Below are 16844 nucleotides of genomic sequence, written 5' to 3'. Positions count from 1 at the left end.
GGGATGAGCTTATCCGCTTCCCCCACCCGTCGGCTCACGGGCTGCAGCGGATCTCCGGCCCTGCTCTGTCGGATGCTATGTCGGGATAACGGGGTGTTTCCGTCAGGAGAGCGGAGATAAGGCTCTCCGGCCCGGCCCAGCAATGCTGCGGGGCCGTCTCTCCGGCAAGCTCCTGGAGAACGCCAGGCGATGGGTTCATCCCATCTATATCGTTCATAACGGAAGAACAAGGGAACATGCGCACGGCGGGAGAATGGCTAGTGGCATCCCGCCCGCTGACCGCGGAAGAGCAGACGGAGTCGGGAAGACGTCGGCTTTAGCGTGACCGAGGCGACGAGTGATCCGCGCGTCCTGGTGCTTGCTGAGAGTGACTTAATAAACGAGGCTGCTCGGATCGGGGGGGCAACAGACAAACGAACACACGCAAATGCACGCGGATAATCTATTCAGAGCATGAACCAAGCACAGCGGTGCTCTATGGCCTCCTCACACATGCCCCTAACAAATCTTACTGTCTGGCTTCGTTTCACACACGTGACTATTTGACTATTTTAAGCAAAAAAAAAAAAAATAATTTAAACCGCAAACAAACAAAAAACAACAATGTCCCAGCAACAGTCCCTTAAAGCTCCCTTAAAGTGTTTGGCATTTCAGACCACCTGCACCGGTGTCAGGTGATATTCCACCTCTGCCTGCTCTGACCGTGTTGATTTATGCTACGGACTTGCTGACACATCAAAGCACTTTGAAAGTCGTCCCCACCACACCCCCCGGTCACTTCCAAAGCAATTCAAAGTGATTGTCAGGCCAAGACTTGGCCTAACAGTCACGGGGCAGTATTATTATATAAATCACCAGAACTTTAAATGGCCAGGAACTTTTTTGTTCTTTATGATTTGTTTTTGTTTTTTGTTGTTTTTGTTCTTAAAATTATTTATTCTTATGCAAATTCCAACTTCTGGAGGATGAAAGTGATGGTGGAGTGTCTGGCAGCCGGACCCGTGGCACCGCGGCAGCAGACTGAAGCCTTCCTCTGGGAACGGTCCTCCTCCCAGTCCTGCTTCTCTCTCTCGCGCTCTCTCAATCCCCCTCCCTCCCTCCCTCTCTCTCTCTCTCTTTATCTATCTCTCTCCCACTCACTCCCTCTCCTTCTCTCTCTCACCCACTGTCTGTCTGTCTCGCTCTCTCTCAATCCCCCTCTCTCTCTCTCTCTCTCTCTCTCTCCCTCTCCTTCTCTCTCTCACCCACTGTCTGTCTGTCTCGCTCTCTCTCAATTCCCCTCTCTCTCTCTCTCTCTCCCTCTCTCTCCCTCTCTCAATTCCTCTCTCTCCCTCTCTCTCTCTCTCTTTATCTATCTCTCTCCCACTCACTCCCTCTCCTTCTCTCTCTCACCCACTGTCTGTCTGTCTCGCTCTCTCTCAATTCCCCTCTCTCTCTCTCTCTCTCCCTCTCTCAATTCCTCTCTCTCCCTCTCTCTCTCTCTCTTTATCTATCTCTCTCCCACTCACTCCCTCTCCTTCTCTCTCTCACCCACTGTCTGTCTGTCTCGCTCTCTCTCAATCCCCCCCTCTCTCTCTCTCTCTCTCTCTCTCTCTCTCCCTCTCCTTCTCTCTCTCACCCACTGTCTGTCTGTCTCGCTCTCTCTCAATTCCCCTCTCTCTCTCTCTCTCCCTCTCTCTCCCTCTCTCAATTCCTCTCTCTCCCTCTCTCTCTCTCTCTTTATCTATCTCTCTCCCACTCACTCCCTCTCCTTCTCTCTCTCACCCACTGTCTGTCTGTCTCACTCTCTCTCAATTCCCCTCTCTCTCTCTCTCTCTCCCTCTCTCTCCCTCTCTCAATTCCCCTCTCTCTCTCTCTCTCTCTCTCTCTCTCTCACTCCCCTTCCCCTCTCTCTCTCTAATCTGGGAGCCCTACCTTTAAAGCAAATCCAACTTACACGCGAAAGTTACATGTTTTTTTATTGTGATCTCTTTCAATGGTCGTGAATGGTAACATTTAGTGGTCTGAGCTCATTGTGTCAAAAGTGAATGTCATAGTATGTTTTGTTATACGATTTCAATTACGCTTTTCTTTTGAAGCCATTCTTAGGGAAAAGGCACTGAAATTAAAATAGGCTTTTATAAACTTGTCAGCTTAAAGCCCTGTTCGTTTATCTCCATTGAAAAGCAGATGCAGTAACAGCAAATTAGATGAAAGCTTTGTACTGCATTAAAGCTCGAGTCACGTCCTTTCCTCTGAAACAATAAATGCATTTAATATGCTTACAAAAGCAAAAAAAATCCATGTCTCTATATGAGATAGTGCTGTAGTTACACTGAGAGAAGACATGGAGATTTTGTGTGATGTGGTTACACTGATAGAAGACAAGGACTTCACCAGAGATTAAAACCAACACTATGCTAAAGCTCCTCACCAGCAATCTGCACTAGTGATAGCAGTGCGCGTTACTCATGCACCCATACATGTACACTCCCCCAGAGATACTGTATGTACGCTGGCATAAATCTCCATACTGCACTGCTTGGTTAAATAACATGCCCGTGACGGTGTGGCAGGTCCAGCCGGTGATGTGAACACCACGGTCCCTTGGTTTCCACCCTGGGGATCGTTTCATTCCCCAGTGAGACGCCAGAACAAACAAAAGGCCTGAAACAGACGCCCTGATGTGTAAGGGGGCTAATGTAATATTTTTAATGTGAAAAGCGACACAAAAGAACAATGCCGCTCTTTCTCAGTGGGGCGTTAGAAGGAAACCGGCTCTGACAGAGCAACATGTGCGCTGATCACAACACGGGGTGGCTGCAGCTGAATGGAAAAGCCTGGGAGATGCCATTACGTAGGAGTACACTAGCGTGCTGTCTAACACCATTACTGTCTTTCTGCATTTCATCTGAATCTTAGTTCTTTGCACATTCTATGATTAGAAAGATGCAAAAACAGAAGCAGGGGATAATCTGCACAAGCCATGGCACCGAGTACAGTGCAGCACAGCACATAAACCAAGAGACTGACAGACATCTTTGCACACGGATGCTGCAAAAGCCAGCACGATGCCCGTGACGCGTGTGACGCACTCACATATGATACCGTATTATTATTAATTAAGGGTGATTATATTTATGATTCACTACCACACTTTTCCCTTAGGGAATGACTAGATTGGATGATCCAAATGGAAGCCTGCTATTTCCGTCCAAGAATTCAAGTAAAGCGCGGAGGTGCCAATCAAAATTCACCTGACAGATGCCGGAGTCTAGACGCTGATAGAAAGGCGTTTTACGCTCGTGTGTGGCAGCCAGGACCAATAAGATTCCAATTGACTCGATTCTGAGGCGAAATTTCATTAGATCCAGATGTTGCTGAGGGTCTCACGCTGGAATGGTGCAATTACACCCTACATTACTAATTTGAGACGAAGACGGAAGTGCCGGCAAGACCACATAAGTCTGCAAAGGCTCTTAAAAAAAGGAGTTACGAGTCATATTTAGGTGACAGTTCTCCGCAGGATGTAGTCGCACGAAGAGGAAGTGGGTTCTGAGCGCAGCTTCACGTTGTAGATTATAGGTCATCGCTGGAGGTTAATTGGCAGGATGTCAGGGTGACTGGAACAGGAATCGATGGATCGGAGGCTCCTGAGGAGAGAGGACTGATGTGCCCTCTGGTTGAGCGCATGGTTGGTATTAAAGAGATTAGTCAGGGATCTGGTGAGCAGAAATGTGCCACGGTTAATTGAAACAGAGCAAAATCGTCAGCGTGGAGGGATTTCACACACAAACCGCCTTCCAGATGAGGCTCTGTGAAAGGGGAAGCGACGCGGAACGGCGTTCCCGTTCGCCAACGCTGCCGGGACAGGGAGGCGGAGCAGGCTCAGCGGGGGTGGGGTTGCGGGGAGCGGAGGCGTGGCCGCCAGCCCCTATTCGTCGCGTGAGCCGCTCTCACTTTCTAATTAAATCACAGAGGGGCCTGCCCGCAGCCGGCGTGCGAAAGTGGAGCAGCGGTTTGCTGAGTGACTCGAGGCTACTAAAGGCTGATAAAAGGGAACGGTTGTGTAACGGAGGAGAAGGGTCCCGACGTAGGCATCACTGGTGCACGCAGGCGGCCGGCTCCACACCGTGGCATCGCTGCACATCGGTAATTATGCAGGGAGCTCTCGGCATGGGACACGATTAAAATGATTAAAAGTTGAGCCTCTGCGCTCAGACCGGCGGGCACGGACGATGCCGGTAGGCAGGAAGAAGCGGCACGACCGGCGCGAATGTGGAAGGTCAGAGACCATCCCGGGCAAAAAAAACCAAAACAAAACAAAAAAGGAAAGTTTGCTGTCTTTTCACAGCACAGTCAAAGGATCATCACTCCCTGTAGGCAGCACCTCCTGCTCATCGGTCCCTGTCCAGCTCCACATGCCAGTCCCATTTCACAGCTCGTTCCAGATCTGGACCAGCCACACACACACACACACACACACACACACACACACACACACACACACACACACACACACACACACACACACACACACACACACACACACACACACACACACACACAGAGGACTGTCCCCCATCACCTTGCTCTGAGATGAATGAGATCCCCATCGTCCTCCATCATTTTAATCACTACATTGGAAAATGCCTCGTTCACGGCTATTATTTTTTTGGCCTCCCTCCTGGCAAATCCTCCTTCCCTCCTCTGTGTGACAAGTCCTCACGCGCACAAACACGCCCGCCCGCGAACACCCCGGCTGAGATAGGTAAGGCACCGGTAGCAGATGGCAGGTGACTGTGAGGAACGCCTAATTTTGACTTTTCTGCCCTCTCTGGAGGAGCCCTGGTATGAGCGGGTGGGGGCGGGCGGGGGGGGGAATGGAAGGGATGCTCATGCACGGTGGGATGGAAGGGATGCTCATGCACCCCTGGCATGATGCAAGCCCAAGCTAACAGCACAACAGCACAGCCACCTGAGACGGAGTGTGCTGCTTCCATTGCAATTAATGAATCATTCATATGGTACAAAAGAGCTACATTTCTACAGCGTTATTTTTTTTTTTTTAAAGAAGTAGAAAGAAAAAAAATGCCTCGTGACAGAGAAGCAGACAAAGAGAGAGAGAGCGAGAGAGAGAGAGAGAGAGAGAGAGTGAGCTGTCACACACCATATAAGACAGGAGTAATTTATAATAGATTGCAGATGTAACACGCTTTTTTTTTTTTTTTGCTTTTTCATACCCTGTTGAAGTCACACAGAGTCCAGAATGACCAGCCTGATTCCTGTCCTTTGATTAAGGTCGGGAAATCAGCATCGGAAATCCAGGAGATAAACTTTAAGTCCTCATCACCGAGGGTCAATTCAAGGTCAGACGCGCTCCGGGCCGACTCAGGGTCTCTGCACTCCCACTGCTGGTTACGTGAAGGCGACTAGCTTGTGCTGGCTGTACCGCCTGGAAAAAGGTAGCCGCAAAACCCAGTAAAGACCGAAGCAGCACCGAGCATCTGTGCTGCTGCTGGTACCAGGCGTACAGGGAAGCCTCCGTACAGGATAAACTCTGACGGCTCGGAGAGCTATAATTACAATGACATTACGGGGGAGACGTGGAGTGTATAAGGGCCTGCACTCTTGTTTTGACACTCATTCATCTCTGTCCCACCCATAGGAGCTCAGTTCAATCTGGCCCTAATGGTAATGCAACATTGCTAAATTTGTGCACATTTGTGTGGTCTCCTCGTGTGCTAAAACTACTACACTGCCGCTTGGAGGGGAGAATTCTTGCATTATTACAGTAACTGAATGTGAAGTACTTTTAATGACTTGCTGAGGTCAGTGGAGTGACATCAACTAATGGACGAAATACAAGAAACACTTCAGTAAACAAGAGCCATCAATTATGTTGTGTTTTTTAAAACAGGTGTGGCTAACCAACCTATTTCTCATCGTCCTCTAAATTAAGTTAATTTCTTCACAGTTCGGTTTAGTATCATGTACAAAAATCCTATTTTAAAGGCCATCTCTGCTAGTGGCATTGGTTGAGTGCAAGATTCCAACACAGTCTATCCACTGACTAAGAGAGCTTACTGAGTGATTAACTGATATTGAATGACGCTGAAAACTTGCAAGCCACACATATTGGCCACACATCACAGGCCAGACACCAGCCCTCAAACCAGCTCAACACGACGTGGCAGATTGCTGGGTGAATCCATACTGGATCCTGACACAGCATCTTCCAGAATCATCAGCAAAGCATGCAGTGATGTAATTTTGCACGACACCGATTCTACACTGCAGAATCCCACTGGGCATCCCTACAATTATTCCACATAACATTCCAACATGTGAAACACACGGCATCCTGCTGAACGTGGGAGGGTGGGTTGTCACTGAGTATGTCCAGGAAAGCATGCCTACTTGGAGTTGAAGCTGGTGAAACTGTATGTCCAATTACACGTCCCCATCTGTCCATGGGTGCCCATTAGTAACTGCGATGAAGATTACAGCACAACACACTGTGGTACTAATTATTTACTTAAAAAATACCAGCACCCAAAAAGGATCTCACTTCTAAGGATGATGTTTGAATCTTGCCAAAACTACTGGGTTACAACTAAAAATAGTATGCTAAATAGTGTGAGGGCTGTCTCGGAAATCTAAACATGTACATTACACAAATTCTTAGGCCGGTCTGTGGGTTTTCTTGCTTCCAATTGCTTCTAACTTCAAACCAGGGGCAATTTTCAGTTGCTTTTGGGTTTTTATTTTTCTAATGAAGCAAAAACTACTTGACACATTCTTGGGTGTAAACATCTAATAAACACATGTCAAAATGGTAATGCAACAAACATTAGAACAGTGGGCTTTTTGTTTTTCACTTATTAGAGCAAAGAAGTGAAACATTTATATAATTTCAGTTTGTGTGAGTCCATTCTGAGAGAGCTCCAGAAACTGTAAAGTGTAAAGTGTTTGTATTTTGGCGTGGGAGTCTGTGTGTGCGCATGTGTGGGTGTGGGTGTTTTTGTTTGTCAGAGAGTGTGTTTGTTTGTTATAGTGTGTGTGTGTGTGTGTGTGTGTATTTGTTATGGTGTGTGTTTGCCACAGAGTGAGTGTGTGTGTGTGTTTGTTTGTCATAGAGTGTGTGTGTGTTTGTCAGAGTGTGTGTGTTTGTGTGTGTATGTGCATGTGCACGCATGTGCAGCGTTGCGTCTCTCCTCCTGTGGAGGCGTGCAGTGACAGGATCCAGCAGCTGCACGTAGTGCGCCGCCCGCCTCTGCGTGATTGATGAGGCTAATTTTGGCAATTAATGAAGAAACCCCCGCTGATTAGCATCAGATTGCTGTTGGTAACTGTTGGTGCTCCTGACGGTCCGAAATTCCTTTTAATTAGAGCGTGTTTTGCGACTTGCTCTCCTGTCTTGTGCCAGCATCGCTGAGCCGCGTCTCAAGGACACGGCCGCGAAACATCAGCGTCTAGGCCAAAGCTACTGGTGCCATCCCTCCCATTCGCGCAGATTTAAGCGCAGACGTCTGGGCTGGACTCCCAGCCAGCATGGCCCAATACGACATTATATATCACAATTAATTTGCACGCGAGAGATAATTACTAGGCTTTATTTGCATAATGAATATGCTAATTGGTTCATAAGAGGCAAGTGAAGTCAATATATCCGGCTAATGGCATGTCTGAGTGGCACACGGAGATGGGCAGAGCGGCAGACCCAGGCGTTCTAGCCCTGGTGGTGGAAGGCAGCCAGTTAGCGGCAAAGAGGAAGCGCCAGTGGACGAGACGAAACAAGGCAAGATGAAGAAGAAGAAGCCAGAGACCAACACGAGGGCGAAAGGTCAGGGCCTTCATTTGATTTACATCTCGGACTTGCTTTCGTCTGGTGATATGGCAACCGCGCTAATGATGCAGAGGCCTTTTGGCCAGGCTGCTCCCGTGAGAGCCTCGCGCCAGGCTTGGCGGTACTTACCGGCAACAAGGACCGAATGTTTCGCGGCACGTGGAAGGCCGAAGGCGAGTCCCTGTTCAGGAGAAGACGGCAAGCCCTCCTTCCGTTTACCAAATCACGCAGACATCAAGAGTGCGATTATCTGCTTTATGTCCTTCCTGCCTCTGAGAGGAGAAAGCACTCATTACAGCGGGCAGATAAAAGTGCAGCAGAGACGCACGCGCTCACATCACCTTACTCTGTTACGGGTACAGCCAGCTCCAATTCTCCAGTGACAGCATCACGCTTCGAAACAAACACTAAGACCAAAATCCTCTAAAAGAGAATAATACTATGCTCCCCGCTACCAAAAAAAAAGCCTTCATTTGCATTTGACAAAGTAATTTGCAGATGGTGGTGCAATTCAGCAGAAAGGGCCAGCGGTTTGAAATGTAAAAAAGAAAAAACAAAAACAAAAAGAAAAGATTTGAAAGTGATGTCACAGGTCATGACAGCGAGACCTGGGCATCCAGGTGTTGACGAGGGGATTGGCAAGTGGCGGGAAACACTCCGGGCCGTGCGCGGGACCCTCAGGCACGGGGGGCACCGCGGCTATGAGGCGGCTCTGAGCCTGGGGCAACAGGGGGGAGGAGCCAAGCAGAGGCCATCGCGCCCGCAGGGACGAGCAGCTCCGGGTGGCGGAGGCGCGTCTTTGCCGGGCTGCGAGTGAGAGAAAGGCAGCTCAAGCTAAAGGGCACGGCAAGCAGCTGACGTCGCTCCCCGGACGATGAAGAGCAAGCTATGCATCGACAAAAAAAGAGAAAATACAAAGAAACAAACAAAAAATAACAACAACAACAACAAAAAACATTGAAAATTGAAGCTGAAATACAGGGTACCTGTGTGTAGATTAGAGAGAGTGTTATTGATTTGTTATTGCATCTGTGGCCTCTCACAAGGAGCGCACAGAAAGAAAGTGTGCCATTCAGACACTGATGGAAAGAACGTGTTATCATGTGTTTCTCTCCACCACCTTTAAAATATGTGTCTCTCGAGCATGGAGCAACAGTGCGAAATGTCAGCCTGTGCAGAATGGCCACTGGGCAAAGACACACTTCACACGGTGGAAGTGAAGCACGGTGCAAAGCGTCATCTATTCAGGGTAGCAACGGTGTCCAGCCTTCCTGCTGGCTTTGACAGAGTCCTGACACTCACAGCTGCGCTCTCTGGAGATGATCTCTCACACACGACAGACTGCAGGACCTTGAGGTCTGATCACAGGAACGAGAAGACGAGAGAGAGAGAGAGAGAGAGAGAGAGGGATGACGAAGAGAGAGGGGAGGAATGTGTGTGTGTGAGTGTGTGTGTGTGTGTGAGTGAGAGAGAGAGAGAGAGGGAAAGAGAGAGAGAGAGAGAGAGAGAGAGAGAGAGGAAGCAAAGTAGAGGGTGAGAGACACCCATGGGCAGCAGGCTCGGCAGCCTCAGCTTTAGTGCCCATGTCAGTCCTCTGCTCCAAGTTAATGGACCTGCCAAATCAGACCTACTTCCCCCCCCTGCTACTAACAAGACATTGATTGTGGAATTTCCAGGGAGTTCAAAGGCATAATGATTCCTCAAATTGAGACATTTCTCCATTGGAGCGAGGCACCTTGACGAAAGGGGTATCGGGGGGTGGGGCATGTGGATCAGACACGGCGATGACAAAAATTTTATTTCTGAAACATGATTAGCGAGGAATTCACGCTACCTATCAAAGTGTTGTTCCCATTCGAGCTAAAAGCAGAGCTGATGGGTATCTTGGGGGATTCCAAGTTGGCACAGTGAAACTCAAACCTTACTAGAGCACAAGCAGGGAGTGGAGAGATGTGATCTGTTGGGCCTAGCTGCCGGGACTGGAACCCGAGAAGGTTCTAGTTCCAGCTCACCATCACAGCAGGATAAACAGTGCCACCATTTAAACGAACCTCTCAGTGGCATGAGGCTGCACTAACAGACCTGGGAGCATAGGGAATGTCACTTTGAAGTTTGAGCAAGTAGAATTTTGGTTTAAAAACATGGAGAAAGATGGAGGGAAGTCACAAAGGAAAACGCCCACCCATAAAATTACACCAAACAAACAAACAAAAACAAATTTAAATAATTTCGGGAGTTATTTTCTTTTTATATAGCATACAATTCAACCTGAAAGAGCATTCAAGAAATCTCACACACAAGCACAAGGAAACAGTGGGAAATTATCGGTGATCTTTTTGTGCTACAGCATCTGCTACACCCGGGTTTTTTTGGGGGGCGGGGGCGGTTGGGGGTTGGTGTTTGTTTTTACAAATGTCAATTTAATCAACTTATTGAAGTTGAAAATATGGGCATTGGCAAAACCAAAACAGCACTTAAACAATCCCAATTATTCTGCATCCGCGGAGCCGCGCACTGGGGTGAACTGCCGGAGCTACGATCTGAAGAGGCAGCCATCGAGCCTCGCGTTCATTCGCTCCCATGTTCCACCGCCAAGCCACACATCAAGGCAATCAAGCACATTAGCATATGCAAAATCATATCACACAAAACACATGGCTTGGATGACATTTCCCAATAAACACGAGTCTCTGTGAGACAGCGACATAATCACGCACGCGGGAGCCAAGTCCGCTTTGTTCTCCTTCACGCCGGCCCTCCCTTCTTTATGACTAACATTACAGGAAGTACAATGATCATTTGGGCCCGATATTGTTTATGCGGCTAAGCACCTATTAGAATTTGTTAATTAAATCTTAACGTCCCCTGTGACACACGGCGAATTAAAGTCGCCCGTTGTCCCCGAACAATGCGGCTCTTCTGCAGACATGACGCCGTGGCAAGCCCGACCAGGACAGACGTCACGGCTCTGCCGGGAAGCCCACCGCTGCAGACCACGCCATACACTCGACCTTCTGTTTGTTTACTTTCGCTCGGCACGCTCCTCGCTGCTGCTTAATTGAAAGGGTTGGGGGTGCTTTTGATGTGCTACAAATTTTAGCGCATAAAATTAATTCATTCCTATTCAATTTTCTAGTGAAACTCACGAGCAATGTTGCAAATGTTTGCAGAGAGACTCGTGTTTGTATAAAAACCGGCATCTAAGAAAGGCGCCGCAGCCTTGGTGGCCTAATTCCATAATTAACGCGGTTAAGCAGAAACCGTAACATGACGCACGCCACAGAAACGCTGCTCCGAACGCACGCAGCGCAGCTGCTGCTATCGGCGCGGGGTTAAATAATCCCACGTTTTCTTACGCCTTTTGAGTACACCTCTGAAGCCGTTTTGGAGTTGCGGCCAAACACTTTCCGAACACCCGCGCGTGACCATGGAGGCCATGCACTCGCGGCAGGGGTTAATGCATGGCAGTGCAGGTTTGTGAGTTCCGTTACGCGGGGACACTGATCAGGAGCTGTCTGGAGAGTGCTGGCCCCGTGCTGTGCACGGTTCTGCACCGTCCAGCCATGGAGAGGCAGGAGGTTTTCTAGAACAGCGGTGCACGAGGCTGCGAATCCCCCGATATTTTATTCCTCTGACCATTAATGAGTTTGTGGGTATGTGCAGGTCAGCGGAAAGGGTGTCACTCTAACCCCAGGGTTGCACAGACGGGCCGATCCCAGATTTTCTATAGAACTAGTAGCTGCACTGCCTGTTCCTTCGGCTTAGCAAGCAAATTTTCAATCTCGCAATGCATTAAATTCTGCACATACGACCGGGGAATTTAAAAAGAAGAAAAATAATGCACCCCACTTCTGGGACTTTTTCCAGCAGCTAACCTCTCTTTTCTAAACTGGTGAAAAACAAGGCATTTTATGACAACCGTGCAATCTTTGAGTATGCCCTGTTTGCAAGAACACGAATATGAGAAAATATTAACGCAAGGCTTAACCGCATCGGTTTTGTTTGTTTGTTTGTTTTTAAGACAGCGCTCTTTCCAGTCCATTGGTTCGTTAGTCTTTCGTTTCAGAAACAACACAGGCCGTCACAGCGAAGCACGGTTGCAAAGCCCCCGCTCTGGGAGGCGGAGGAAACCCCAAACCTCGAAACACAGCTGACTGGTGGTCCAGAGACCCAAAGAGCCGAGAGGTTAAGCAAAACGTCAATGTGCTCAACAGTAGTGCGGAGCAGGGCGGTGCGAGATGTATTGCGCGCTGTCCCTCATCCATCAGGGCTCGGCATGGACGGCGAACGCGCCGGCGACCCCTGCTCTCCCCGTAGGAGCCACGGTCGGTCAGGCAGGCCACGCCCACAGCCCTCACGGCCCAGTCTGCTCACTGAGCTACAGCTCTCCCGGGCCCCATAGTTCATTCCACAGGCTTTGTTGGGTCCCATTACCTCTGATAGATAGATATCACTGAACTGCTGAACAAACACCCCACTCTCCAATGTGCATACATTACAGTAATAGAGGAGAAAATATCTATAATCCACTGATATCTATAAATGTTGCGGATATATATATTTTTTTGGGGGTGGGGTGGGTGGGGGGGGTTCCTACGAAAGTGCTCGCATGGCTAGTTTAAGGGGATGCCTTTTGAGCTACAAATGACAAAACCAGAACTGTGGCCATTTTCAGTTTTGAGTTTTTGAGAGATTTTACCTTTTTTTTTTTTTTTTTTTGGGAATGTGTGTAGCAGTGCAACAAACAGAACACAATCCGTGTCACACAGAGTGCTTCGAGTCGCCCTGCCGTTACACAGTAGCCCTGTCTCTTGGAAACTAGCACCACTGCCCTCAGGCAAGCTAATACCTGTGTGCACACAAGCCCGTGATGCATAAAAACACACACGCACGTGCTCCCCCCATACACACACACACACACACAAGCGAGATGGAGAATACTGCAGTGGTGAACAGTAATTAGGGAGGATCGTACCTGTGTTTGAGTCATAGCGTAATAGTTTCCTGATCAGTCACTACGTTGTGAGCAGCGCCATTCTGGCCCTGACGCTGTGCAGTTGCTTTCACTTCTGTTGAAAGGATCGATATTTCAGCTGGATGTTGCCGTGCGAGCTAATAAATGCATATTTGTTCTTTAAGCTCAGTTACCTTTCTATGGATCTAATAAGACATTTAACACTCTTGGTGAGATTTTTAATATCACAAAATGTCACCCCAGCAGAGGGGTATGAAATGAACGTTATTATAACTATAATACCTAAACAAGTTGAGAAGACAGCGCTTGCATAAATCGCACAGAAGCAACATACACTTTCTTCCTCAACTTTATTTTTTTTTGGGTTCTTTGCAATTTTATGCTGCTTTATCTCATAAAATCTGCTGTATATTACTTCATTCTTATGTGCTACCTTCTAGGCAAGACTCAGCCGCAGAGAAACAAATGCGGCGTTTATGAACGCCCCACTTTATTTTTTACACGCCACTGTGTGTGCTGGCTCTCCCTGAAGCAGAAGGGGGGAATAGGATAGGTAGGAGTGTGATTTCAGGCTAAATTAAATTACACAGTTCTCGGTGCACGAGACTGTTAAAGAAAGAAAGGCGGATAAAGTGGAAGAGAGCGCGCTCGTTTAGAGCACACACCTGGAGGAGTGCATGCGGCTAAAGTATCTACGAGAATCGCACCATGAACATGCAAGAATTTAAAATAATAATAAGAAGAAGAATAGATAAACATTAAAAAACCTTCACCATCTGGACCACTGAGTCTGTGAAGTAACCCACTGACAGTCCCTTGCACTTGGCCCACAATCGCGTCACAGCGGTTGACAATTAAAGGGTCACGCTTAGGTCGCACCCACAGAGGAGGCAGCTACAGTGCAGCACTCAGCGTGGCAACCTCCAGCATCAGCACCACGGCCCTCCTGCCCCGCGTCCATCCGCACGCTTTCTGCCATCTAGGTGAAATGGCCCTCAGCTTGCTTTAGCAGCAGGGCGGCGACAACTCCGTCACGTGCTGAGGAGCCAGGCTATGACGTTCCCTGCCAACGAGGACGGCGCGAGACGAGCAGACCCCTGGTCCGCGGCGCGGCTGACCTCCTGCTCCGTGCGTGGCCTGCGCGCTTCCCCCGATGGAGACGAGGGCCGAGGTGGAGGTGAGATGGGGACCAAGGTGGGGGCCGAGATAGGGGTGGGGGTGGAGGTGAGATGGGGTGAGATGGGGATGAGACGCACATGGTTAACTCCTCTGGCTCAGACTGCTTTTCCAGTCCTCGGGAGACGTGGCGAGCCCAGACACTGGTGCGGCTCACTCACATCCCTCTGCTGCCTCCTACACAAACTCCAGACCTCCCTGGAAGCCTCTGCTCAGTACAGACACTCAGCCCTCCCTGAACTCTTGCCCTAGACAGGCCCCAGCCTGCAGATGTCAGGAGCTTCAAGTTCCTTAATTACACAACTCCGAGTGCACCTCTGAACTGGGGGCAGGTTGTTAATGTGTGCGGATGCTATTATTCTTACGCTGCCCTAAGTGCAGCGTAAGCCGCCATAAATCTCCACTTTGAGCTCATGAACAAAGAGCTAAAATAAGGTTAAGCGCCATCTCCCCTGCTCTTGGGGAGCATATGGGAAGTCTTTCTGACTTGATAAATCACTGAATAATGATTCTTACTCGAAGCTAATAAAAGAGTTAAGGCGGTGCCGGGCTCACGTGCCCAAGAAGAATGAATTTCGGTCTGTCACTCCGAGTGGAAAACAAGAGAGAGGAGCCACTCTCTAAACTGAGCGTCTCCGTGCCAGGTTTCTGTTACAACGTTTTAATATCGCTAAGCACAAGCCAAATCAATCTCGTCAGATCCCCGAACTCTTAAAATCAGACTCTTGGAAATGCTCGGGCGTCGCCGATTGAATTTGAGGCTTTAGTGCACTTGCGCTGGAGGCAAATATCCCGTTATCGAAACGGGAGAGGAGCCCTGAGAGCTGATAGCCCTCGGAAAGTTGCGGAGAGAGGGGCCAGTGGTTGGTCAGGAGATGAAATCAGCACGGCCTGAGAAGTATACACGGCTAAGGAGCGCTCCATTAGGGTCCGGAGGGAGACAGTGGAGGAGGGCTGTATAAATAGCTCCCCAGGCCCAACACCGTCTACGGAGTGGACCCATCAGATAACGTTCCCACCAAGAAGCAGCTCTATCCATCCCACGGCCCACAGGGACCAGAGGCCCTCTACATCACGTCCCTCTGGTGCAAAAGTGTCCTGAGCTCACTTACACGACCCCGAAGTGGATGTCAGTCAAGACGACAGAGCACGCATGTGAAGGATATGGACATTTTTTCCACAAACTTATCCTGTTTGTCCTCAGTCTTGGGGAAGTTCTGGATGTCATTCTCCAGCCTCTGGATGTGACGCTCCATCGTGTCCAAACTGGCTTTGAGGATCTGGGCAGACACTGCGAAATGAAAATGGAGAATGCAGTTTAATGGCAAAGGTTGTGAGACAGCAGCCAAGGAAAGCACTCTGACATGTTATGATTCTCAACTGACTGTTGAGAGAGAGAGAAAAAAAAAGAATCTATGCATATGCACTATTGGCAGCTGTCAACACTTGTAGGGTTATGTTGATTATATGCCAGCAGTTGGTCTATCACTCTATCATACCACTGACACAGATGAACTGCAGCTGTACTCCAAGTTCAATAACTTTCTTGCAACGTGTCAAAACTGGTATCTGCACTGCTAGATGGAATCCCTGGATATGTCCATTACAGTGGGAGAGGGCAGATTCGCACAAAGAGTCAACTTTCTACAGAGCACTGCAAAATCGAGTCTGAATGTCTAAAATCACACACAAGCAGAGATGCATTTCTTTAGGCAGGAGATGAAAAGAGTCCGACATGATGTCTGTGTCACCCTGGTCTCTAGGTAGTGCATAGTGGGAATAGTGTAGCTGAAATACAGACAACCTGTCATGAAATATTCTATATGTGGAAAGCACAGATGACACAAGGAGAAAACAGATGGGGGGGGGGGAAGCACAGACAATGGCAATGGTACCCAGAAATATCCTGTTATTAAAAATATACTGTTATTATATGCACAAGTCCTGCACGGTTGCCAGAGCATGGGGAGAGCCCTGATCTCTGATTCAAAAAAAAAAAGAAATCAAACAAGACTCATAAAACGAAGCTTTTGTGTGTCAGCTCTCAGCTGAGAAGCCCATTTTGGACGTCGGAAGCTGGAGGGAGACGTGGTAGATGTGTGCGATGGTCAGGGGTAGGCCGGATGGCGATCGGCAGCAGGGCTGAGCACACAGAGTCACGGCGCCCCAAACGCCTCGTCATTAATCCACAAATAATCCCTGATTATTGCCCTTCCCTTTTTTTTAAGACTTCAGAGCAGCTGGGGTGTCTTAGAGAAGATCAGGAGGGACAGCCGCGAAAAAGCCCCGGCACTGTGCGGGGAAAGCCACTGATGCGTGCGCCCCGTACGATCGCTGAACCTAACAGAGGCTTCGAGTGGCCGAGGGAGCCGACCCCCCCTCGTCGGACGCTCGCTCAGGCCGCTTACCTGATTTGGCGGTATCGTTCGGCTGGATGTGCGCCAGCGAGGCCTTGTTTGAATTCCTCCCTCGACTGAGATTACAGCTAACGTATTAATCATTTTAGTATGTGAGTCATGCCGCTGTGTATGGAAAGGCTCTAAGAGTCACAGTTAACAGAGTCACAATTAAAAGGAGTCACAGCTGTGGTTTTAGCATTCATCTGGGATGTGTCGTTAAAAGGTAACCAACGTGATGCGGCTCATAATCGGGTCTGTGCCTTTTTCTATCTCTAGGTATCATTTCCAGACATCATGACATCGCATTGTGCCAGAACAATTATACAGTTTCTCAGGGGCTTGTATCCTGTTTTGCTTCCCCTGCCCTGCAATAGCTTGACGCGGGGATGACAAAAATGCACACAGCACACAACCCAACGTGGACAATGTAGAAGGTAGCAGATATGTCATTAGCAGAATGCTGGAG

The 16844-nt window shown here is 48.8% G+C and overlaps 1 protein-coding gene across 10 annotated transcripts in view; it reads right to left on the bottom strand.

Moving 5' to 3' along the window:
• Positions 1-16844, bottom strand: part of diaph2 (diaphanous-related formin 2) — a 354700-nt gene that overhangs the window by 85869 nt on the left and 251987 nt on the right. For all 10 annotated transcript variants that reach the window (XM_081698444.1, XM_081698443.1, XM_081698445.1 and 7 more), the window contains one exon: positions 15147-15270. In XM_081698444.1, coding sequence (XP_081554570.1) covers positions 15147-15270 — 124 coding nt within the window. The remainder of the gene's footprint in view (positions 1-15146; positions 15271-16844) is intronic.

This window comes from Electrophorus electricus, chromosome 16 (assembly GCF_041902795.1).
Source record: "Electrophorus electricus isolate QZ-2024a chromosome 16, ASM4190279v1, whole genome shotgun sequence".
In the NCBI taxonomy this organism is placed as follows: domain Eukaryota; kingdom Metazoa; phylum Chordata; class Actinopteri; order Gymnotiformes; family Gymnotidae; genus Electrophorus; species Electrophorus electricus.
The sequence above is the reverse complement of the archived record's forward strand: the minus strand, read 5'-3'. Positions and strand labels throughout refer to the sequence as shown.